The 26167-nt window shown below is 37.5% G+C and overlaps 2 protein-coding genes across 2 annotated transcripts; one reads left to right on the top strand and one right to left on the bottom strand.

The window, feature by feature from the left end:
- Positions 1 to 7159: 7159 nt before the first annotated feature.
- On the bottom strand, positions 7160 to 7850 carry LOC131009867 (uncharacterized). Its single transcript, XM_057937271.1, has 2 exons — positions 7788 to 7850; positions 7160 to 7711 (listed from the first exon to the last, which is right to left on the bottom strand). The coding sequence occupies exons 1-2, from the start codon at positions 7848 to 7850 to the stop codon at positions 7160 to 7162; spliced, it is 615 nt and encodes a 204-aa protein (XP_057793254.1).
- A 12940-nt stretch (positions 7851 to 20790) lies between these two features.
- LOC131011015 (RING-H2 finger protein ATL80-like) lies at positions 20791 to 21647 on the top strand. The gene has a single exon (XM_057938750.1). The coding sequence runs from the start codon at positions 20947 to 20949 to the stop codon at positions 21469 to 21471; it is 525 nt and encodes a 174-aa protein (XP_057794733.1). The 5' UTR covers positions 20791 to 20946; the 3' UTR covers positions 21472 to 21647.
- The last annotated feature ends 4520 nt before the right edge of the window (positions 21648 to 26167 follow it).

The following is a 26167-nucleotide window of genomic DNA, read 5'->3' as shown; positions in this document are numbered from 1 at the left end:
TTCATCCACGAAAACTCTTTTTAAATTTGTTTTTCCATCCGTCCATGAATCATCTTCCTAATATTTTTTGGAAATAATCTCACTAAATTAAATGTTACACTTAAAATTTTCATATATTAATGTACACATATTATTATTAATAATAGATCTCCATAAATTCACTATCATCACTTTTTCTAAATATTTAACTAATTTTTTAAAAAATTTGTGTGCAGTTGATATATGGAGGATGTGATATGCAATGTGGATCAAAATATAAGGTATGCATGTGTGATGGGAAAAGACAAAAACGGAGAGAGAAAAGAATGAGTAATGCATGCATGAAAAAAGTTGTGTATGAATGTGTTCACATTTCAATGGATAAGACACAAAGAAAAGGTGATGGGATGAGAGGATAAGTATTGACAACTGATTTTAATCTTATTTGCAGTTCAGATTTTGGTGTAACCTTTTCTTTTTCTTTTCATTCCTCTACCTAAATTTTATAGGCGCCTCTCATGTTTGGATAAATATCATCAGTTTCTATCTCCTATTTTTTTTAGACCCGTATTTTATCTTTACTAAAATTAGTTTAATTGTTTAAAGCTTATTGGACGTACGGTCATATTATTATGATTATTATTATTATTAACGGTAAATTATATACTATCACATAAGAATAGATTAAGAAACGGGACGGGAAGTGACGAAGTGTTAAGTGTTGTGATTTTTAACAATAATACTTCTTCTAGTTTTTTGTGTTTGAAGGCTTTAGTCACAACTCACATGTCTTATTTTTATATATTTATATGTATAAAATGTACTATGTTTTAAATTTGGATCTATATATTATTAAATGAAGAGATTTTAGCAGATCTCAATTATATATATGTGCGTGCGTATGTTTTGTGAAATAGACAACGTGAGACGAGCAAATGAGTATTTTCTCCCAGATTTTGTTTAGATAAAAAACAATAGTTTCTTTGGTGATATTGATATTTATATATGTTGCTTTCTTATATTATAATTATTACGAGTGGACTGAAAGGTATTAGGTGTTTTTTCTTCGCTATCTCATTTTGTCTGTTATAATAGTGATAGATTTATTACTCCTACGTACGTGGAAAATGTGAGAGTCAATATGGTTGGCAAAGATAATTCAAAAAGTGGTCCGAATAGCAGACTTGCTTACTTTCAATTTTGTTAATGCCTCATATTTCAAACTTTTGTATTTTTGGACGAATCATTCGCAGCTGCAATAGGTGTGGCTCTCATATAAGTATCTCACAAAATTATTTGGATATTAATCTATTATATATATTTAATTATAAGATATATCAGTTATATAATCAAATAAGCTACTCGCATGTAGACGGGACCTACACCACACAAAGATTTACACTGTACGCAAGCGGGATAACTACCCACATAAAGGTGATAAAAATACATCCCACGACACCACACAAAAATGGAAAAACTACACCACACGCAAGTGAGACAACTACTCATATAAAAGTGGTAAAATTACACTACACGCAGGCGCTTTGTGAGTCTTTGAGAGCCTCAACCTTGTCACTTGAGATATATGTCTCATTGAATTAATCTATTATATACTATTATGTTATGTAGTATTACTTATATGTATAGGTGCAATCTATACAAAAAGCTTTGACCATGACATATAAAATTTTTTGCTTGGTCAGTTACTAAGATGCAGTTATAGAATCCACAATAAAAATTTGTCACTTGGAAAACTTCGTGATATACCTAACTTGGAACCAAACTAAAACACTAGCCAATGAAGCATAGTTTAAGTGGCAAAGTTGACGCACCCGAAGACTCTTCTTTATAAGAGGTTTTGAGTTCAATTCTGCATGTGTGCGGTTATGAGAAACACAAAAATTAATAATATATAGCTGATATTTATTTAGAGGAGATTTTTTTTTATACCTAAATTCGAATCTTGAGGGGCAAAAATTTTACTAATTTTTTTGAAATCTTTATTCAAGTTAGCTATAATAATATATAATACAGATTTCCCCCTCTCATATTTACAACAAAATGCCTCTCTCTCTCTCTCTCGTGGAATGAATATATAACTAGCAAATAATTGCTAAAATGAAATATGTTGGCAAATTCTTTCACAAACTTGAGTTTTACAAAAGCGCTTGTAAAAGCTAACTGCTTTTGCTTTGAAAACATTAGTTTTGTAGGAAGCATATTTTTCTTGACCACTAATCATGTGATTTATGCCCAACTACGCCTCAAAAGTAGTACTAATTGAGGCTAGTCCATAGCCACAGCTGATGGAATTTTAATTATTTATTTCTCTATTATTATTATTGTTATAATTATTCACTTAGCAAAACTCGGCGAAGAAAACAAAATAAAGCTAAAAGAACTTAGGTACTCCGTATCTTTTTTCATGTGGTCTTCAAAATAGGGATGGAAGAACTATTGACAATATAATACCATTATTTCCTTAGGATGCGTTTATTTGATGGATAAATTTGTCTATAAAAAAGGATTAATATTATCCATCCTTGAAGTGAAAATAAAGAAGGAAAAATGGCGAGCATCTCTTTTGTGTCAAATGTTGAAAAAGAAATGAGACATTTAAAGGCATAAATTTGTGTTATCCATTCTTTTCCATTAATAAATTCATCCATCAAAGTAAACGAAGCCTTAATGAAAAGATAAAAGACACTAGACACATTTCAACTATTTGAAAAATAGGCGGTTTCCATTATTATTCTATTAATTGGGAAACTAGTAAACAGAGTATGAGAGTTATAATATTTACAATATTCATCCATATACTCTAATTAAAATATTTACAATTATTGTGACGTCCGGGGACAAAGTGCGGAGTGATTGCCGGTGCAAAGAGGCACGTAGGGCTGAGCATAGAACCGACCGAACCGATCATTTTTGGTTCGGTTCGGTTTTAGAATTTCTGGTTGTCGGTTCGGTTCGGTTTTTATACTTAAAAACCGATCATGATCGGTTCGGTTGTCGGTTTTTTAGTTTTGGTTCGGTTATGAACCGAACCGAACCGATCATGATATATATATACAATATGTATGTATTTATTTTATATTACAAGTAAACCCTAGTATCAATTTCTCATCCACATTTTGAAACTCCCAAGCTCCCAGCGGCGCCTCCCTCTCCATTCCGATTTCCGCCCTCCCTAGTCTCCTCCCTCCCTCCCAACCGCACCGCCTCCATCCGTCTTCCCTCTGACCGGCGACCGCCGCCACCCTGGTGTTTCTCCTTCAGGGCGAGCGACGACCCGATTCTCGGCGACCTCCAGTGCGAGGCTGCGAGCAGACCAAACCAGAGGAGCAACGAGCGCCGCCCGCGTCCTCCTCCGCCGGACCGCCGCTACCCGCCGCCCTTCTCTGCTTGTTTTTATTTTTGTTTATGCTATTTTAGTGATTTTGTTTGTGAATTTGGGCAGATTTTTAAATGTACAGATTTTTATTTGGCTGAATTTGGGAGATTTATGCAGATTTTTATGTATGTAAAGGCTGAATTTGGGTAGGTTTTGGGCAGATTTTTAATTAAGTACAGATTTGGCAAATTTTTGAAAAAAAAAAACTGAAAATGTTGGTCGGTTCGGTTACCGACCGAAACCGATCGGTTTCGACCGGTTTGGTTTTGATCGGTTTTTAGGGTCTAAGCGGTTCGGTTCGGTCCCAGCGCTACTAAGATCGGTTCGGTTTCGGTTTTCTTAAAATGGTTCGGTTCGGTTCGGTTCGGTTTTGAACCGATGCTCTGCCCTAGAGGCACGGACAAAGAGCGGCTCCGATTAAGACTTCCAAGCGGAGAGGCGCAGAGATGATCCGGAACACACCCGAGCGAGAGGGATTCTGAGAATATGCAGATATCAGACTGCATATTCGAGGAGAGCTTAAATGATTTGATAGGTGCTACTCATATCAACAAGATGCATCTTTTTTTTTGGTGCCCACGTGGAAGGAACTCCAAGGTTAAGCGTGTTTGGCTTGGAGCAATTTTAGGATGGGTGACCCCCTGGGAAGTTTCTCGGGGAGCGTGCGAGTGAGGACAAAACACGCTAGAAATGACTCGTGTTGATCTATGGGAACATCCGTCAAATCTATAACCGGGCTGTTACAATTATCGTATTAAAATATGTGAATTATTTGTATCGTGCAAGCATTCGTACATAAGTTTTTGTTATATTACAATATTCAATTTTCATATATATCACTAATAAAGCAAAATTTGATATAAAGAAATAATATAAGAAAATTACCATTGAAATTTATTGGGAGTAGGAGAGTTATAATTTCAAACACATCACTCCAAATTCCGATAATATGAACTGAACATATAAAACATCTATATATATATATAAAAAACAAGAACAATAAGAAGAAGAAGAAGAAGAAAAATTTACTCCCGGAATTGATTTATTTTGAATAATATTGAATTATTGATGCTGCTTTGGAGAGCGAAATGCCTCCTTCCTAGCATAATAATTACTTCAATGATTGAGATGGAGAAACAAAGTTCGGTACCATCGGATATATATATATATATATATATATATATATATATATATATATATATATATATTATGCGTGTGTGATAAATCATACTATTTAATAAAAATAATATTTATTGAGTAGTAAGATAATCAAAATATTCATTTCCTATAAGTCAATTAATATCCTTTAAATGAAATATATACTCTATTTGTTTCATTTTTGTCATCCAAATTTTTTTTGTCACATGAATTATACTATTTTGAAAGAAAAAAAAATTACAAAAAAGAAAAGAAAAAGCTTCCTCAAAAGAAAATGTAAAATTGACGGAAAAATAAATAGTAGGAGTATTAGAATGGAAAGAAAAAAAATGAATTTGCTGTAGGTTTGGTGGAGAACATTTCTGCAGTTGAAAAAAAAAAAAAAAAAAAACCTGATTTGTAAAGAATATAATGAGAACTAATTAACTTGAATTTACAATAGACGTTTATTTTTTAAAACACCACAAAAGTGTCATTTCAATCATAGGCCATTAATTTTTAAGATTTCACAAAATCATCATTAAAATTAATTTCAAATTAATTATTGCCTTTTGAATATAGTAAATATTTTGATTTTAATACCTCAAAATTTAGTTATTTATTTCATTAATTTTATAGAGAAAATGAACAATAAAATTTTGATTTTTATATAATTTATAAATTAATGAAGATAATAATAATTTTTAAAATATTAAAAATAAAATAAATATATTTAAAAAAAAGTGCTAACATGAACTAAATGACAGCGGTACTCACAAATGAGATACTTGGCATAATATTCTTTTATATATGCATATATATATATATAGGGTTGGGTTCCGGTGGATCCCTATGCTTATAATAGATCCGTAGATCCAAATCTAGACCACACATTTATGACATGTGGCGCATCAAGATGGTGACACGTGGCAAGGCATTTCAAGGCAAAATCTGGAGAGGGGTAAAATTGGAATGTAATTTTCGAAATTAAAAAAAAAAAAAAAATTAGATTTTCTCAAAATAGGTACTCCCTCCGTCCACAAAAAAAACTCCTACTTCCCCTTAAATTTTTGTCCACCAAAAAAACTCCTATTTTGCTTTTTAGACTTTTATACCCTCCCTTCTTTTTAAGTTTTACTACCTTTACCTTTAAATTTGCTAATCTAAAATAATTAACCTATTTAACACCTTAATTAAATAATCCTACCCAACCCACTAAATAACCTCTATCGGTTATGTAACCTAGGGTTTCTATCTCATTTCTTCTTCGCCGCTCTCTCTCTTCACATCTTCTTCTTCTTCTCCGTTCAACTATGTCTGAAAAACTCCTATCCGATAATTTTCTCTGGGCTTCACCATCGGTGGAGAACGATTTGGGATCCACCGACCTCCCGTCCATGGAATCGGTGGCAAAATCCTATGCCGCCTTCCTTGGGCTTGAGGTGTCGGAAACTGAGTCCATGGTGCCGGAAACGGAGTTCTCGGTGCCGGAAATAGAATCCATGGTGTCAGAAACGGTGTTCTCGGTGCCGGAAACAGAATCCATGGTTCAAGAAACGGTGTTCTCGGTGTCGGAAACAGAATCCATGGTGCCGGAAACCAATTTATTCGGCATGCAACTCGATTCTAGGTTCCGCCGCCTCGATCTAGGATCCATTTTCTCCCGGCGACTAGATCTACTATCGATCGGGTCCCGGCGACTAGGTCTCCTGAAGCTAGGGTTCCGAAACCCGGATCTCTGGAAGAGGCAGAGTTCTACAACTTCGCCCAATATGAGGATGAAAAATGGACGAAATGGGTGGGCATCTCTGAGGCGGTAATCCTCGATGATGGGGGCTACGGCGCTTGGCTTGCTAGCGGTGGCCGGACCGTGGATGAACCTCCGTTGCCGCCGCCGCCGCCCTTCGTGCGAAAGGAGGTGGATGCCTCTGTCCGTGCTCGGAGGCTGAGAACCCTAGAAATTTATTTTTCGGGTCACCTACATCTCCTCTAATCAGGTGAAATCGTTCTTTGTGGATTTTTGTATATTTTACTGCTTTTGGGGGCTGGTGATGCCTTGGTGATGTTCTTGAATTGATTTTTATTCCTATTTGTGTTGGTTTACTGCTATTAGGGGCTGGTGATGCATTGGTCATGTTCTTGAACTGATTTCTTGAATTGTTACTATGTGTGTGGGCCGTTTATGCCATTTGTCGGTTATTGAACTGATTTTGAATGGATGATACTACATTGATCCATGCTTGATCCGATGATGAAACTTTTCTGAGGATTTGTGTATGTTTTACTGCTATTGGGGGCTGGTGATGCCTTGGTCATGTTCTTGAATTGATTTCTGCAACTGTTACTATGTGTGTGGGCTGTTTATGCCATTTGTTGGTTATTGAACTGATTTTGAACGGATGATACTTGCACTAAACATGAATAAAACCCCCTATGATGAGTCTTTTCTGAGGGGTGCTGTTATACTCTAAATGAGCCACCACTAGGCTGTCATCCTAGTATTGGAGGTACATTAGGAGGATAATTGCTAAGACTTTGAATAATTATAAGAAAATAAACATGATTTACATTCCAAACAATTCAAAACAGAGCTTCACATCTGTTTGGGTTTGTAAACCTTTACAAAAAGTTAATACTCCTACACTCCTAATTGATTACCACCTGTTGGAGTCTGAGCTCTAACTGATCTATGCTGTGTTGTCTTTGCTCTTGAGTTCCCTGCATGTTTATGAACTGAATTGTGTCATGTACTAGTTGTTCCTCAACAGCTAGTACATCTGGTAGTATCTGCAGCCTGCTCAATCTTTCCTTGTTCATGTGGGGGATCTTATAGTTGTTGCCTCCCTTATCTTTGATGATTTCCTGGTAGCAACTTTGTAGTGTGAGGAATACATGATTAAGCTTCTCTGGAGGGTACTCTTCATAAGCATCTTGCACATTCTTGAGTAGTTCTTCCACATTTTTGGCTGGTTTCTGGTCTTTCAATATCTGATTTGCCCTAAAAAAACCGAGGTCATTCACGTTGGTGTCCGGGGAATTAGCAGGTTGGCAGACAAGTTGGAAATTAAATCCATCTTGTCTTGCAACTGCTACAAACTCCGGGTCATCTGGCTTTATGTGTGGCTTTGCATTGTCTTGTTGGATGAATATGTCCTTGCTTGCAAATTCAGGCCATTTGGTCTTAAAATGTGGAACCATCTGTCAATATGTGCAACATAAGCTATATGATGAATTCGTGCCTAGAAATCTGATAGCAAAAGATAAATAAACGAACCTGTGTGATCATGCAGTCCCTCATTACATTTTTGGTGATGTTTGGAATGGGTTTTACTTCCATTGTGCCTTTAATCCTATTTTTTGAATTCCTCTTTGCTGCCTCTTCTGTTATGAAGGGAAAAATCCCTAGTTTACCATCAAAAATAATGTTTCGTTGTGCATCAATGATTGGCCTTTGTAGGCAATTAAATTTGTCGTCGAATTAAATCATGCCACGTGTAAATTCATGAATTAAATATTCAATTATATTTTCTATTTTATTAAATGGGATTTTATTCCTAAATTAAATAGATATATATGATTAATATTTAATAAAATGAATTAATGGGCTTATTGGCCACTTAAGGCCCTAAGGCCCATGCATGAAGGCCCAAAGCCCATAAAGCCCACGAAGCCCATCTCTAAAATCTATAAATAGAGGTGTTGGGAGCTCATAAATAAGAACGTGAAGGAACGGAAGATTGAAGAGCATAAGAATTCTCTCTAGTATCACAAGTATAAGAGGTGGAGAATTGAAGAGTTTAAGTATTCTTCCAAGTTTTTTCAAGTATCTTGAAGAATTCTATCTAGCATTCAAGTCTCCTTCGAATCTTCAAGTATTTGAGCATTCAAATATTCAAGTATCCTTCGAATCTTCAAGTATTTGAGCATTCAAATCTTCAAGTATCCTTCAAAATCTTCAAGTATTCAAGTATCTTCAAATCTTCGAGTATTTCTTCAAATGTTCAAGTATTCCTGCGAATCTTTAAAGTGATCTTCAAGTATCCAAAGAAATCAAGTTCAAAAGCTTCAAGGCATTCTTACAAATTCTAAGAATGTTCTCAAATCAAATCAAGTTCAACGTTCAATCCAAAATCATGACTTAAGTCCCTTGGATTGACGTCATCAAATCAAGTATTTCAATAATCTTCGAGCTTGTTCAAGAATCAAATGGAAGAGAAGAATCAGAGGATTAACTAGAGATTACAACCCGCATAAATCAAATCTATCAAATTATCTTTGTAACGCATTTTGTATTTTACAAATTTTGGCACGCCCGGTGGGACATCTCTACCTCTCATCTCTACTCTTCACCAAAAATCTTGAACTATGTCTACTCAATCAAATGCAGCTGCTCCAGCTTCATCCAAAGCTTCTTCGGCAAACGTGGGTATGATCACGCGAAGCAAATCGAAATCGATGCAAGGAGTATCCAAGCCGATCTTCCATCTTCCATCTATCCATGAAGAAGATAACAACTCTGAGAGAAGCTTCACATTCCCCACTGAAAATTATCAACTCCATGCAAGTGTCATGATGACAAACACTTCCACCATGGAGGAACAACTCTTGAACTTGACAAAGATGGTTGAATCTCTAACCAAGCACATCCAAGAGCAAGATGCCCAGATTGCAAAGCTTAAAGGAGAAAAAGGAGATTCAAGCCACGCCAACAACGATAGGGAAGGCGAAGAAAGCGAAGAAGATGGAGAGAATAACGATGAAGAAATCTCCAAAGACAAATCAAAGAGTGATGGAAAAAGGCCTTCAGGAAAAGACATTCTCTTCTCGTCTGGTGGCCTCATTCCCATTGACCAACTCAAAGAGTTCATCGAAGCAACAATGAAGAATAACTCCGATGGAAACTCCAAGTCATCGTTAACTTACTCCAAGCCATATACTCGGCGAATTGACAGTATGAGGATGCCTCTTGGTTATCAGCCCCCCAAATTCCAACAATTTGATGGCCAAGGAAATCCGAGACAACATGTGGCTCATTTCATTGAAACATGCAACAACGCTGGTACTTATGGAGATCATTTGGTCAAACAGTTTGTTCGCTCATTGAAAGGTAATGCCTTTGATTGGTACACCGATTTAGAATCAAACTCAATTGATAGTTGGGAACAACTGGAGCATGAGTTCCTCAACCGCTTCTATAGCACTAGAAGAACTGTCAGCATGGTGGAGCTCACAAGCTCGCGCCAATTTAAAGAAGAGCCAGTGATTGACTACATTAACCGATGGAGAAACCTTTGTCTCAACTGCAAGGACCGATTGTCTGAATCATCTGCCATCGAAATGTGTATTCAAGGGATGCATTGGGGTTTGCAATACATCTTGCGAGGAATCCAGCCTAGAACATTCGAAGAACTTGCTACAAGAGCTCATGATATGGAGTTGAGCATGATGGCAAGCGGGATCGAAGAACCACCCATCCGAGAACCTCGCAAATTCAAGCCAGAATTCAAGAAAGGAAGCAAACCATCCGATGAAACACCAAAGAGAGAATCCATGGCGATTAAGGCAACTTCGGTGAAATTCTTAAAGAGAGAAGCTGGACAAGAAGGCAACCAGAACACTTCACGAGACAATCAGAACTCTTCCCGAGACGTGGGGCAAAGAAGATCTACCTTGAAAGAAATGCAACAAAAACAATACCCTTTCTTAGACTCTGATGTTTCAGGAATTTTTGATGACCTGCTCAAAGAAAAGCTTATCGAGTTGCCAGAAATGAAGCGACCAAATGAAGCAGGGAGGACAGACGATCCAAGTTACTGCAAATACCATCGTCTGGTTGGGCACCCCATACATGATTGCTTCATCTTCAAAGACAGGGTCATGCGGTTAGCTCGAGAAGGGAAAATATCTCTTGAAGAAGATGATACTGCTGTAAATATGGTCTCCACCGACTTGAATGACATAATAGAAGGTATTGGAGCTCGGTATGATACATCCAATCAAGTAGATGAAGAACCTGAGCTAAATATGGATGAAGACGATGATGCATTGGCAATCACATTCTCCAATGAAGACTTGCAGCTTGGATCTGAACCTCATAACAGGCCATTGTTCGTGAGTTGTTATACACAGGAGCAGAAGGTCAATCGAATTCTCATCGATGGAGGCTCAGCGGTTAATATTTTGCCACTAAGGACTTTGAAGCAATTGGGAATCCAAGTAGATGAGCTGTCAAAAAGTCGATTGATGATCCAAGGTTTCAATCATGAAGGGCAAAGAGCTCTTGGAACTATAAGGTTGCGATTGCTGATGCAGGACATGGATTCGACGGCATTGCTTCATGTTATCGATGCCAAGACGTCCTACAATATGCTTCTGGGTCGACCATGGCTTCATGAAAATGGTGTTGTTCCTTCTACATTGCACCAATGCTTCAAGTACTATCAAAATGGCGCCGTAAGAAAAGTGGTTGGTGATCAAAAGCCGTTTACGGAAGCAGAATCACATTTTGCTGATGCTAAGTTCTATTTGGAAAGAACCAAAGTCTCAATGGTGAAAGATGATACATCACATGACGAGTTGAGATCTTACCAGGAGAAAAAGAAAGAAGAATCTTTTCTGAAGATGGAAGGATTCACCATGCCTTTAACGAAGATTGATGCCAAGAAGCCAATTCACCAACCATTTGAAGGGTTTGTCCGACCAAAACAAAGTAGCATCACAGAGCATGAAGATCTCTCAAACAAAGAACTCTCAAAGCACTTTGGTCCGAAGGCATATAAACTCCTCGTGAATGCTGGATACAATCCTCAAGAAAGCTCTATGTCAAGGTCTCATTTGGAAAAGACTGATAACGCAGGCCAAAACTCCAAAGCAGGTTTGGGATATACAGTGCAAAGCCCCATTCGAATTGCCATCAATAGAGCCACTGCTAACTATGCTAGCACCAAGCAAATCCTGGAATCTTCAAGCAATCGGAGAACCCAAAGGGTTTCTATTTTCAATAGGATGGGTAGAAGAGAAGCTCAACAAGTATCTGTCTTTAAAAGACTTGGCAAAGGCAAATCATGGAAACGAAGCAAGACAAAAGGGAGTGATGAACTGCACATAACAGAGAAATGGAGAAGTTTGATCCCTCCTCGAATGAAAAGATACACCACTTTGATTATGTCATGTGGGAAAAAAATGAAAGCTCAAATGAAGACCACCATCTTCACACGAGACGCCATAGATCAAGAAGATAGAGAAAGTGTGGCTTCCTCTTACTACACTACTAATAGTGCTAGTAATCCAGTTCCTCTTCCTCATACTACTCAAAGTCAAGTGCGTCGTGAAATTGCAAGTCTCGTTAGAAGTGGCGTTATCACAACAAGCGTTGCAGAGAATATAGCCTTCATACACCAGAGAAATGAAAGCATAATGACGTGTTTTGATTGCAAAGATCCTCGCCGAAAAGATGAAGACGATGTCACAGCAAACCATATCACCTCCTGCGAGAAAATGGTCGTTGGAGAAGAGAATTCGCACTTAAGCCCCAAAGAACTGGAAACTCTGGATGAAGAGAGACTAGAAGTCCAGCAAAAATTGGAATACTATCAAGCTCTTCCTTCAAGATCCTTCAACAAAGCAGTGCGAGCGCCCTCTTTTCAAATTGGAGACATGGCCCTCGCTGCAAGGAGGCCAATTGTTATCACTCTCAACGGAAAGTTCTTGAAGTACTACTATCCTTGAAAGGTGGTAGAAGTTGAAGCATGTACATATGTATATAGTTTGATAAAAAAAAAAAAGAAAAAAAAAAGAAAAGCAAAAAAAAAAATGAAAAGCAGAAAAAAGCCAAAAATGAGTCAGATGAAGAAAAGCAACAAAATGGAGTGTATGAAGACAGCTCCTTGACGCACGAGCCTAAACTGCATGTTACTCCTGGCCCGCATGAGTATAAACTGTGCACGGCACCCAATCTCAAACACTTGTTGATCCTATGAACTACGTTTTGACTTGATCCCTTTCAAAAGGGTACGTAGGCAGCTTAGATAATTTCTAGGTTCAGTCATGAATTATGTTTGGCTCTTTTCAATTTATATCATCAAAGTTATGATTTAAGTTGATTATGTGAAGCCGAATATGTCTCAAATTGGGAAGAACATCAAAAGAAGCACAAGCACTTGGAGAAGATGTCAAAATATCCATCACAAGCCAAATAAGAATCATCAAGAGAGAAATGATAGAAACTGCGGTTTGCACCAATACTAAGCAAATGGGTCTTGATCCTCCAAAGTTCTCTGAGCAGAGATCAAAAGTGACTCTGAAGTCTTCAAAATTCCGCAGCATTTCCTCATCAACATGTGCAACTTTATGTTTGTCAAACTCTCTTTTGAATTCTGGGATTGCACCTCGGACAATATGAAAAGAGGCACTATCTTGCTTGAAGGACAACGTCATCTCTGTCTTCCACCTCTCTATCATAGCAAGCACTTCCTTGATCAAAGCAATTCGGACGATGGCTTCATTCTCCTTGGCTTAAGCATCAAGAAGAAAATACTCAATCTTCTCGAGCCGTTGTGCAGAATTCTCCCAACTTCGTGAGATGCCAAACATAACAACAACCTCACTCTAACCAGATTCAAACAATCCCAGGCCTGAGCGCACCCAAGACCTGTCAAAGAATTGAGTTATCTGGCATTGAGGTCGGCTATGCATCGACAAATTCACTTCTCTCCAAGCTAAAGTTGAATGCGCTCGTGGAGTTGAAACACATGTTCGCCAAACATAATAGAACACCATTGAGTCATCTAGCCTGCTCGAATGCGCGCAAAGAGAAAATGTAACCAGCAATCTTCAAAGGTTAGACTCACAATGGCCCAGATCCGAGCGCACCCGAAATCTGATTAAAAGCCAATTGAGCCACCTAAAGTGCAAAGTAAACATCACTCAAATAAGGTCTTGGCAGGAAATAGGTTGGCTGCTACCATATTTTGATGAACTCTCTGAGGATGATCTTTAGTCAGGCTGATGGAAATGTCAAGACCGAAAGAAAAATGACAATAGATCCCGAACTTTGCAAATATTCAAAGCATCTCGTTTGGGGCAAAATCTGCCATGAAGTTGGTTGATAAGACTATGCCAATCTTGAACATAACTCGCCAAGGTTGCTGTCACCAAGATTTCGCTGCCAAATCTACGAGGTTGAGCAGCTTGAACTCAAACACTCTTCCAACTGCAATGAGACATTTTTCCTCTACGCCGCATCGCCGCTGCTTGTCTAGAAGGTCTTGTTGTATTGATTGAACAAGGGAAAAAGGACTTTTGCTATTGAGTGCACACTAGCCTTGGTCTTGCTTGGAACTTCGCGCCAATTTCCAGTATCTGCCAAAAAAAAAAAAAAAAAATGGGCTTGGTGTAATTAAGACGGGCTTTCTCCAAATAGACATGATTTAATGGTCTTCTCTTAATTCTTCCTCACGCTGAAATAGAAGCACGGAAACACAGAAGTCCAGTTGCTCATTTCTTCTTCGATCCGCGCTGCCTCTAATCCGACGAGGCCATGCCCTGGCTGTTGCTGCCGTCGCCGTGCCGCTGCATTCACTCTGCCCTCGCAGCATGTCGCCATCGAAGCCTGAAATAATCCGCGTATCGCCGCCTGATGCCGCGCTTCTCTGCACGCTCGACAAGATCAAAGCAACTCCCTTACCCGAGTTCAACCTCCAATACCATCGAGCCTCCATCTCCGACATGGCCACCGCAGCACCCTCGTGCCAAGTGTTTCCAGAAATCTGGCAAGAAGCCGTCTCCATTCCTCTAAAATGTCGTTGCCGTTCGCTGCTGCCAACTGCAAGAAAAATAAACAATATTCAAATTTGGGGTTAGAAAAAAAAAAAAAAAAAAAGAGGTGATTTCAAAAACGAAAAAAAAAGGATAATGATAACAACAAGCCACACCCAGTAGAAAAGGTTTAAAGTTAAAGTCTTCCATTCAAAACACTCCAGCAACACGCACGCCTACTTTATTCCACTTTATTCTTCTCTCACCCTATTCCATTACCCAAATTACTGGGCTCTTAATTTGTATGAGAGAATCTATTGAAGAAAAAGGCAATTAGATGGACTCAGCGGCGCTGAGCTTCGGAGGTACGGTGGTGAACGTGAAGCAGCCCACTGCCCCGGAGAAGGACGTGCCCCCGCAGCCGGAGCCCGAGCCCGAGCCGGAAAAGGTGGCAGCGCCTGCGGAGAAGAAGAAAGAAGATGGGCTACGGCTTCGTCACTTTCAAAGACGCCGATGCGGCCAAGAAATCGTGCGAGGACCCCACTCCGATCATCAACGGCCGCCGCGCCAACTGCAACCTCGCCGGCCACGGCGGCTGCCGCTGCACCTTCCCACCACCGTCGCCACCGCCGCTGCAACCATGGGCTCAGCAGCAGCATTGATACGCCTTCACCTGGAAGCAAGAACTCAGCATGTCTAGATGATATGCCTCCTAAACAGGACCACACTGTCATTGACGTACCTATCATTGGGAGATCATCTGTGACAAAGAACTCACCTGATGGAAAGTATGCATCAGTGTTTATGACAGAGCTCGGTATAGCTGTGAAAAAACATGCACCCTTACAAGTTAAGGGTTGGAAGAAAGTAACAGAGGAAAAAAAAAAAAAAAACGACGTGGAATCCCAAAACGGCGACGGAGATTACGGTCATGACCCATATCTTGCTCTGCGCCTGCAGAAACTTCTGCACCGGAAAATTGACGGCGTAGGCGAAGAGCTGAGGGATGACCCACTGCGCGTATTTTCCGGCGAGGTCGGCGATTTCGTGTTTCTGGCGGAGGAGCTTCAAGATCGGCGACGTGAAGATGTAGAGAGGCGTGAGGAACAAGGCGGTGACGAGAGTTATGATGCATGATCTCTGCATATAGATTCCCAGCATCTCGTATCGCCCGCCGCCCACCGCCTGCCCGCACAGCGTCTCCAGCGCACAGCCCATCAACCACCTCTTGTTGGAGTTACCATGAACTGCTGCTACTCACTGCCAAATACCCAGAGCATTAAATAAACTACGAGTATTCCTCCTGCTCAAAGAGTAATGCCTTACAGCGAGGTACAGCTGTAGATAAAGCAAAGATAATGCAAGTCCTGCTGATACAGCTGTAGATAAAGGCAACAGCTAGACAATATTAATTGGGAATATTCTGTTGTGGTTTTAAAAGAGATAACAAAATCGCATGGGCCAAACAATTAAGTTGATTTGGTCGAGCAGTTAAGCGAGAATTGGGCTTGTGGTTGATATCTTCAAATTAAACCTTTGATGCCTTTGGTTAAGCAAATGACTTGGGTTGGAGTTGCAGCTAATATTTTCATTCGCTTCAACATATAGAAAATAGTCCCAAATGATTGACCACAAATAGGTTAATAATTATGGATGCTAAAGAAAAAAAAATTGTTGAATGCTTCAAAAAAAAAAAAAAAAAAAACTCCTAAATACGAGTATAAACTATTTATAAATCCAAAGAAATTCAAGAACTCCTAAATACGAGTATAAACTATTTATAAATCCAAAGAAATTGAAGAACTCCTAAATACGAGTATAAACTATTTACAAAATTCAAAGAAATTCAAGAACTCCTAAATACGAGTATAAACTATTTATAAATCCAAAGAAATTCAAGAACTCCTAAATACGAGTATAAACTATTTAAAATTCAAATCCAAATTCAAGAACTCCTAAATACGAGTATAAACTATTTACAAAATTCAAAGAAATTCAAGAACTCCTAAATACGAGTATAAACTATTTATAAATTCAAAGAAATTGAAGAACTCCTAAATACGAGTATAAACTATTTAAAATTTCAAAATCAAATGAAGAACTCCTAAATACGAGTATAAACTATTTATAAATTCAAAGAAATTCAAGAACTCCTAAATACGAGTATAAACTATTTATAAATCCAAAGAAATTCAAGAACTCCTAAATACGAGTATAAACTATTTAAAATTCAAATCCAAATTGAAGAACTCCTAAATACGAGTATAAACTATTTACAAAATTCAAAGAAATTCAAGAACTCCTAAATACGAGTATAAACTATTTATAAATTCAAAGAAATTCAAGAACTCCTAAATACGAGTATAAACTATTTATAAATCCAAAGAAATTCAAGAACTCCTAAATACGAGTATAAACTATTTAAAATTCAAATCCAAATTGAAGAACTCCTAAATACGAGTATAAACTATTTACAAAATTCAAAGAAATTCAAGAACTCCTAAATACGAGTATAAACTATTTATAAATCCAAAGAAATTGAAGAACTCCTAAATACGAGTATAAACTATTTACAAAATTCAAAGAAATTCAAGAACTCCTAAATACGAGTATAAACTATTTATAAATCCAAAGAAATTCAAGAACTCCTAAATACGAGTATAAACTATTTAAAATTCAAATCCAAATTCAAGAACTCCTAAATACGAGTATAAACTATTTACAAAATTCAAAGAAATTCAAGAACTCCTAAATACGAGTATAAACTATTTATAAATTCAAAGAAATTGAAGAACTCCTAAATACGAGTATAAACTATTTAAAATTTCAAAATCAAATGAAGAACTCTTAAATACGAGTATAAACTATTTAAAATTCCAAAATCAAATCAAGAACTCCTCGATAAGAGTTTAAACTATCAAAATAAATTTCGAGACTCGTCTATTACCAAAGACATTTCGTCCATAAACAAGTCTCGATGGGGCAATTTGTAGGCAATTAAATTTGTCGTCGAATTAAATCATGCCACGTGTAAATTCATGAATTAAATATTCAATTATATTTTCTATTTTATTAAATGGGATTTTATTCCTAAATTAAATAGATATATATGATTAATATTTAATAAAATGAATTAATGGGCTTATTGGCCACTTAAGGCCCTAAGGCCCATGCATGAAGGCCCAAAGCCCATAAAGCCCACGAAGCCCATCTCTAAAATCTATAAATAGAGGTGTTGGGAGCTCATAAATAAGAACGTGAAGGAACGGAAGATTGAAGAGCATAAGAATTCTCTCTAGTATCACAAGTATAAGAGGTGGAGAATTGAAGAGTTTAAGTATTCTTCCAAGTTTTTTCAAGTATCTTGAAGAATTCTATCTAGCATTCAAGTCTCCTTCGAATCTTCAAGTATTTGAGCATTCAAATATTCAAGTATCCTTCGAATCTTCAAGTATTTGAGCATTCAAATCTTCAAGTATCCTTCAAAATCTTCAAGTATTCAAGTATCTTCAAATCTTCGAGTATTTCTTCAAATGTTCAAGTATTCCTGCGAATCTTTAAAGTGATCTTCAAGTATCCAAAGAAATCAAGTTCAAAAGCTTCAAGGCATTCTTACAAATTCTAAGAATGTTCTCAAATCAAATCAAGTTCAACGTTCAATCCAAAATCATGACTTAAGTCCCTTGGATTGACGTCATCAAATCAAGTATTTCAATAATCTTCGAGCTTGTTCAAGAATCAAATGGAAGAGAAGAATCAGAGGATTAACTAGAGATTACAACCCGCATAAATCAAATCTATCAAATTATCTTTGTAACGCATTTTGTATTTTATCAAATTGAAATACAAAAAATTTGTGTTTACAGCCTTGCCACAGCACAAATAAACATTATTTTTTCGATAAATCTCTTTGATTTGCAACTCCTGTAAGGCTCCTTTTCTCCAGGTAACAGGTAGTATCTGTCCTTACTCTTTGTTAAATAAAACCACTTCTCATCAATGTGTATGGTATTGAACATGGACTGAAATTTAATGAACCCTCCTTCATTTACTGCACTAAGTTGATTGAGGCTCCATTTAAGCCTACATATCTTATTTTCAGCAGTTAAGAAAGGTTTGATAGCATTGGTATGTGGTTTTAACTGCTTCTCTTTCACCCACTTATGAACAAGTGATTTACTAACCCCTAGTTTACCTGCCATGACTCGTAGTGACGATCTCTCTAACACGGACAATTTCTTCACCTTTTCTATGTCTATCTTCCATTTATCTTTGTGTGCTAACCCTTTCTTCATCTTATTCAACTGAATAGGTAACCCAAGGGCTTGTTGGGAGTTGGCAGATTTCCAGATCGTCCAAACGGTCCTCAAGTCGACGTGGAACTTCTCCGCAGCCTGCTTCTTTGCACCATGATGGAGCTTACCTTGCGTGCTGTGTTGGAGCAGCCATTGAGCCAAAGAATTTCTATCCTCATTAGTTAACTTAGGCCTAGCTCTTAAATTCACCATTTTCTCTTTTGTAATGAATGCTGGGCAGAACTGGTAGTAAATGCCCCTATTTATTGTTGTTTTGAAGTTTAGGTGATGCCTTCTAAAATTCCCTCCAAAAATTTTCGGTCCATGTAAGCTGTCCTTTTTTCAAGTGATTAATGAAGTTGGCGCCAGTTTTCAATGTTCATTAAAAGCAGATTTTTAATGCATTTTTCAGTTCTTGTAATCTGCCCAAATAAATTCGGTCATTTAATGTTCATTTTTCAGTTTTCAATGTTCAATAAATAAATAAAGTTAATTTAGTGAAGTTTATTTAAATGGAAATTTATTAAATGTAGAATCTGTAAAATAAATAAAGAATAAAAAGAATGAAAATAATTTAAGAAAATAAACAGAAAAAGAATGAAAAGGTGCAAATACCTTGATGCTAATCAAAGATAAAGAAAACTAATCAAAAGTCATTAACACTACCCTTTTACCCCACTCACAACACCTTTTTCAGCTTTCTTAGTCTCCGTGCCGAACCCCAAATGGGAGTTTTTTTGGTGGACGGTGGGAGTATATTTTAGATGCATAAAGTTTCATACGAGAATGCATGAACTTTCATATAAAAATGCATAAAGTTTCATATAAATATGCATAAGATTTCACCCCACCCCAACCCCACCCCACACACCCCAGAACCCCACCCCCACCCACCCCCTACCCCCCACCCCCCCACCCACCCCCCTCCCCAAAAAAAAAATTTTTTTTTTATTTTTTTAAAAACTGATTTTCTGACCACTGACCCACCCCTACCCCCACCCCCCACCCACCCCCCCACCAAATTTTTTTTTAATTATTTTTTTATTTTCTCAAAAACTGATTTTCTGACCACTGACCCCCCCACCCGCCCCCCAAATTTTTTTTTTGAAAATCAATTTTTAAAAAAATAAAAAAATAATTTTTTTTGGGGGGGTGGGCCAGCAATTAGAAAATCTGTTTTTGAAAAAAAAAAAAATTCGGGGGGGGGGTGGGGGTGGGGGTGGGTGGGGTGGGGGGGCAGGGGCAGGGGTGGGGTGGCGAAACTACCAGATTTATTAAAATGAAATGCATTTTTTGTATAATTTAATGCATTTTTATGTGAAAACTTTATGCATTTTTGTTTGATTTTATATGCATGTGAAACATGCATATTTTTGGGGGGTGGTAATTGGGAGGGTTGGGGGGTGGTGTGGGCTGGATTGGGGGGTGGTATGGGGTGGGGTGGTGAAAATACCAAAATTGGAAAAAGTAAATGCATTTTTCTGTTTAAAGTTATGCATTTCATGTGAAAACTTTATGCATCTTTGTGTGAAACTATATGCATCTAAAATATATCTATTTTGAGAAAATCTAAAAAAAATATATATATTTTTTTAATTATTAAATCCGAAAATTACATTCCAATTTTACCCCTCCAGATTTTGCCTTGGAATCCTTGCCACGTGTCACCATCTTGATGCGCCACATGTCATAAATGTGTGGTCAAGATTTGGATCTAGGGATCTATTATAAGCATTGGGATCTATATGATCTCATTCCTATATATATATATATATATATAGGGAGTGGTTCAATTGAGAAGCTCAAATGTGTTGAGAAGTTGAGAAGCAATGTAATAGATGAACATGTTAGTACATTTTGATGAACATGGTAATTAGACCCTAGATCAATAAATTCTTTGAACATACCAAATATAATTGACGAACATACGAATCTATTTAATTTGTTAAAAAATACGTCACCGCCAAGGATCGAACCCCAAATCAAACTCGTGTTCATAAAAACTAATTGGCATGTTCATCTATTAGATTGCTTCTCAACTTCTCAACACATTTGAGCTTCTCAATATAACCTAACCCTATATATATATATATATATATATATATATATGATAAAAATTAGAATAAATGGATGAACTAAAAATTCCCAAAGTAGTAATGTGAATTTAATTAATGATTAGCAAACATCCTTATAAAAATTGCAGAACGCCCCTGCAATTAACGGTATTTCCCACTTCAAAATGTTTGTTAAACAATAAATAAACTACAAAAACCATCGATACCCAAACATACGTTTCAGCTTAAGCTTACTAAAATTTACTCAAAACACACTCTTTCCTCTCTCTCTCTCTCTCTCTCTCTCTAGCGCACTTTCTCTATCTACATGACCGCTCGTTCACGGGAGCTCGGCGGCGTAACCTCACCGCCGTCGCCGTCCAAAAACCCCTCGCCGCCCGTGGAGACTCTCGACTCCGACTTCGTAGTGATCCTCGCGGCTCTCCTCTGCGCCCTAATCTGCGTGCTCGGCCTCGTCGCTGTCGCGCGCTGCGCCTGGATCCGCCGCCTATCGGGGAGGGCGGCGGCGCCCGCGCAGCCGACGGCGCCGCGACGGTCGACCGCCAACAAAGGCCTGAAGAAGAAGGTGCTGAAGTCGCTGCCGAAGCTGACCTACGGCGAGGACCCGGAGCAGACCGGGAAGCTCTCCGACTGCGCCATTTGCCTGGCGGAATTCGCCGCCGGCGAAGAAATCCGCGTGCTACCGCAGTGCGGCCACGGATTCCACGTCGGCTGCATCGACACGTGGCTCGGATCGCACTCTTCGTGCCCATCCTGCCGCCAGATTCTGGTTGTGGCGCGGTGCCAGAAATGCGGCAATCTGCCGGCGGCGGCGGAGGGCGGCCGGAGTTGATAAGTGGAAATCATGTGAATAGGTTTTTGCCTTGATTTTTGAATCTCTACTGCTTAAATTAGGGATTGCGAAATGGAAGAATTACTGTTAGAAATTTACAAGAGCAATCGAAATTTTTCTTCTTTTTTCTTCCCTCTTTGTTTTTGTATATATTGAAATTTGTGTTTCGAGGAATAGTTTGGAAGCTCGCAATCACAAAATTCGGTAAGTTAGGTTTTTAGGAAGATTTAAATTTTCAAGACAGAATTACAGTCGTTTAGATGAAAAAATGTGTTTCATGAGTTATTGAAATAAGTAATACTATTAATTACTCCATATTACTGAGAGCGGTGAAAAACGATAGTGTATTGTATTTTTAAATATTTTTTATAGTATCTTTTTCTACAAGATACGATAAGTATTTACTTATATACTCCTACTCTTTTTTCATTTAATTATGGGAGTTATTAATTTGTTAAGTACTATTTGATTTATCAGATGGGTATAATTCCGGAACTAAACAAATATTTACTTAATTGATTATAATCCAAAATTAATGATTACTAATTCAAAGAAAAAGTGAAACAGAAGACTCTATTTGGACCAATTAGTTATTGAATTCGTCTTTATAGTTTCATATAATTATGACACTTTGAATTGTCCCATATTTTAGTTTATCCTTTTTTCTCAGATTTTGATGATTTGGAATTCATGTCAAATATTAGTCCAATCATCTAAATACTGCATTTAATTTTTGTTTACCTTTTTGTTTTACAAAAACTTAAGATCTCACCATTATACTTCCTCCGTCCACGAAAGAACTTCCTATATTTCCTTTTTGGAACGTTCATAAAATATTTCCTACCTATTTTTGGACTATACCCCACCACTTATAATTACTCTTATTTTTCACTTTTCACAACTCTCAATATTAATTATAACACATTTTCACCACTCCTAATACACTCAACTAGCTACCTTTTCTCCACTCTCAATACACTCAACAATATTTTGTCTTAAAATGTCACTACCTCCTAGGAAGTTCTTTCATGGACGGAGGAAGTATTAAGCAAGTAGTTTTTTCCAATTTTGTTTATTTTATTTATGAGCATTAGATTCAATCATTCAACCACCTTAGTTGAATTTAGAACTGCCCTTTTCAAAATTTAAGATATCATTAAACTATTCCTAAAAAAAGGATATCATTATTAAGGTAGTGCTATTTATCAAACTATTTCTCAAAATATATCTAAACAAAAAATGGTTATATACATAAAAATAAATTTATTTTAAAAAAATTATTCAAAATAAAAGAGGATTTAGTTAGTTTTACTGTTTCATCCATATTATATTTAGAAACAATAGGGCCGGATGACCCTATTGGTGATTGAAACTTAAATTTTGTCCACAAAATTTAAAATATCAATATTTGGCCATCTTTTATGTGCTCTACCTAATTTACCCTTTAACCCAATAGATCCAACAACTTCATTTGACCCGGATCCAGATTTAGAGATTAACCCATGCCTTGTCTACCCCCAGACAAAGACCCCACCCACCCCAAGCCAAAAAAAAAAATTTAACTTCCCCTGCTTGTCTACCCCCCAGACCCCCGACCCCACCCACCCCCCACCACCCACCCCCAAGCCAAATTTTTTTTTTTTTTTTTTTACTTTCCCTGCCTTGTCTACCCCCGACCCCACCCACCCACCCACCCACCCCCAAGCCAATTTTTTTTTTTTTTTACTTCCCCTGCCTTGTCTACCCCCCTGACCCCCGACCCCACCCACCACCCACCCCATAAGTGCTAAAAAGACCATTTTACTTTATTTTATTTTGGATTTTCGTTGGCACTTATGGCACTATTAGTGCCATAAGTGCCATAAAATAAAATAATAAAGTAAAATTTTTTGGCTTGGGGGTGAGTGGGGTGGGTGGGGTCGGGGGTCTGGGGGGTAGACAGGGCAGGGGGAGTAAAAAAAAAATTCCGTTGGCACTTATGGCACTATTAGTGCCATAAGTGCCATAAAATAAAATAATAAAGTAAATTTTTTTGGCTTGGGGGTGGGTGGGGTGGGTGGGGTCGGGGGTCTGGGGGGTAGATAGGGCAGGGGGAGTAAAAAAAAAATTTCATTGGCACTTATGGCACTAATAGTGCCATAGTGCCATAAGTGCCTAACCCGACCCGCGTGCCTGATCCTACCCGGCACGCGACCCGCGCTCCTGACCCTACCCAGTCCGCCCAATTAAGGGCAAAAACGTCCCAAAGCTATAAAAATGGCCAAAATTTGTGTTTTTTCAATGTGTGGCCATAAATTGTGTTTTATGCTTCATTTTGGCTACTTCAAAATTTTACTCTTATATTTATCTATTTAATTTTTTAAAATTTATCGTATTTTGGTTTAGAATTTGTGTACATAAAAATTTAAAAAATAAATAAAATTTATAAAAAAATTATCAAAATAACTACAATGTGGACAAAACAATAAAACTAACTAAATTCTTTTTTGTTTTGAAACAAAAATTTTAAATAAATCATTTTTTTTTATGAATTTGATATATTTTGTATCTAAATATATTATGTTCAAATAACATTATGGTATCATTAAATAATGGTAGTTGGAGTTAATAGTAATAATTCCTTGTTGAGTATACCAATTCGACCATGGACCCATAATTTTCCTTCCAAGTAATTGAGTTTGTAAATTTTAAGATACGTAAGACTGCCAAAAAAATTGGCATCTACGTACGGATGAAAAATTCAGTTGTTGTTCCTACTAATTTGATCGTAAATGTAACTTAGCAATGGATTAGCGACTACTGCTGAAATGAAAATTTTATTAAGAACAAAGGAGAAAAAACACCAGAAACCAAAAAAAAACCGAGCCTCATAAACAGAGTCATCGGATATTTCAGCGATTGAATTGTAGTTTTGTCGTACGATGTGTGACAAATATTCTCGAATCACTTTATTGAGAAAGAGTTTTTGTGGACGGAAGGAAATAATTTATTTATTCATAATATTCAAATATATATACGTACATATATGTGGCCGTATAGCTTTATATATAGAGAGATGTATATATAGCTTTACAGATAGCAAGTATATCATTGATTAAAGGGTTAATAGCCGAAAAATACATGAAGTTTGCCTGAATTTGCATTTTACACATCACCTTAAAAAATAGCCTCACAATACATCAGCTTTTGATTTTATCGTAAATTGCACAAGGCGAGAATTTCTGCTTCTCCTAGTGGCACTTGTCGGAGACCTCGCCGGTGACGAAGCTGGTGAATTCCGACTTGCATGGCCTCAGCCCGCCTTCGTCTTTGTCTCCGCAACCTGTATCTCAAGCGGCGGCGCCACTTTCCCATTTTTCCTCACCACTCCTTTGATTTTATCTAAAGCGGCTGTGCCGCTTTCCCATTTTGGAGATGGGAAAGTGATGAGATGCTCAAGCGGCTCGATTTCAGTCCGCGCGAAGTGATGAGAGGGTTTGGAGATGGGAAATTAATCGGTTGATTTTGATGTGGTGAATACAGTTGGGAGCAGTAATTTAGGAAATCTAGTTTCAAGTGTTTATTCAAAGTTGTGATCTGACTATAATGAATAATAGTTGAAATTGATTCAATTAGTTATGTTTCTTTTGGTTTTTGGGTGGCTACTTATATGTGTTGTACACGAATTGTTGCAAAGTAAATTAATTGGTGTGATGAATGTTTGATGCAGACATGAGATCGTGGGCATAGTAACAAAGGTAGGCAACGAGGTTGAGAAAGTGAAGGTAGGAGACAAAGTGACTGGGTATTTGTAGATTTGGAGATTTCTTCTCCTTCTGTGAGTATCAGGCGGTGGCGGTGGATTGCAGATCTGGTGGTGGCGATGGCGGTGGATTGGGGTGACTGAGTATCAGGTGGTGGCGGTGGATTGGGGTGGCTGGCCCCAACGAATTGCCCACGAACAGAGCCCAACTTTGTACAAGTATTTTCGCCGCCCAACCCCGTCGCCCTTCCTCCAGACTCATGTTTCAATTTCCACCGCCCCGCCGCTTGAACTTCTATTTCAACGACCAGCAACGTTATTTTCTCTCTTTTTTTTTTAATTTAAAAGAAATTGATAAAACGACATCGTTTTACTACATCGCCGGTGTGTCAACGTCTGCAAAGTCCGGGAACCACGTCAACACCGATCAAAGTAGTGGTCAACGCATGTGCAATTTACGATAAAATTAAAAGTTAATGTATTGTGGGTCTATTTTTTAAGGTGATGTGCAAAATATAAATTCGGGCAAACTTCGTGTATTTTCCGGCTATAAACCCTTGATTAAAATCTATATTTATAATAAAGATTCCTTTTAAGTAAAGATTCAAATGAACTTAATTCCACCTCCAATCATGTCCATCAATTGCTGCGTAGATGTATTCTTCACTAAACACTAATACAAGAGTGGCACTTTTTTAATGAGTTAATTCTTTGCTTGGTAAGTGGATTTGATTATGACTATATATTTTTCATTTATCGATTTAAAATATGGCATAAAGAGAAAAGGGAGAAATAAGAATCAAGAATATTATTTTTTTTCGATTTTTTAATTTGCAAAGTTGTTATGGTGACCATGTAGGCTTGTCTTGGATCTTGGTGGCTCGTAACATGGGAGAGAGAGAGAAACACTAGGACCTATGTAATTTAAAATAATTCGGACGTATAATAAAAATA

Source organism: Salvia miltiorrhiza, chromosome 2, assembly GCF_028751815.1.
Source record: "Salvia miltiorrhiza cultivar Shanhuang (shh) chromosome 2, IMPLAD_Smil_shh, whole genome shotgun sequence".
Lineage (NCBI taxonomy): Eukaryota > Viridiplantae > Streptophyta > Magnoliopsida > Lamiales > Lamiaceae > Salvia > Salvia miltiorrhiza.
Note: the sequence above shows the minus strand (reverse complement) of the source record. Positions and strands in the feature narration are given on the sequence as shown.

Coding starts and splice junctions, on each gene's coding strand:
- LOC131009867 (XM_057937271.1), bottom strand. CDS start 7,850: ATGGAAGTAAAACCCATTCCAAACATCACCAAAAATGTAATGAGGGAC. Junction 7,712..7,787: donor GGGACTGCATGATCACACAG/GTTCGTTTATTT, acceptor ACATATTGACAG/ATGGTTCCACATTTTAAGAC.
- LOC131011015 (XM_057938750.1), top strand. CDS start 20,947: ATGACCGCTCGTTCACGGGAGCTCGGCGGCGTAACCTCACCGCCGTCG.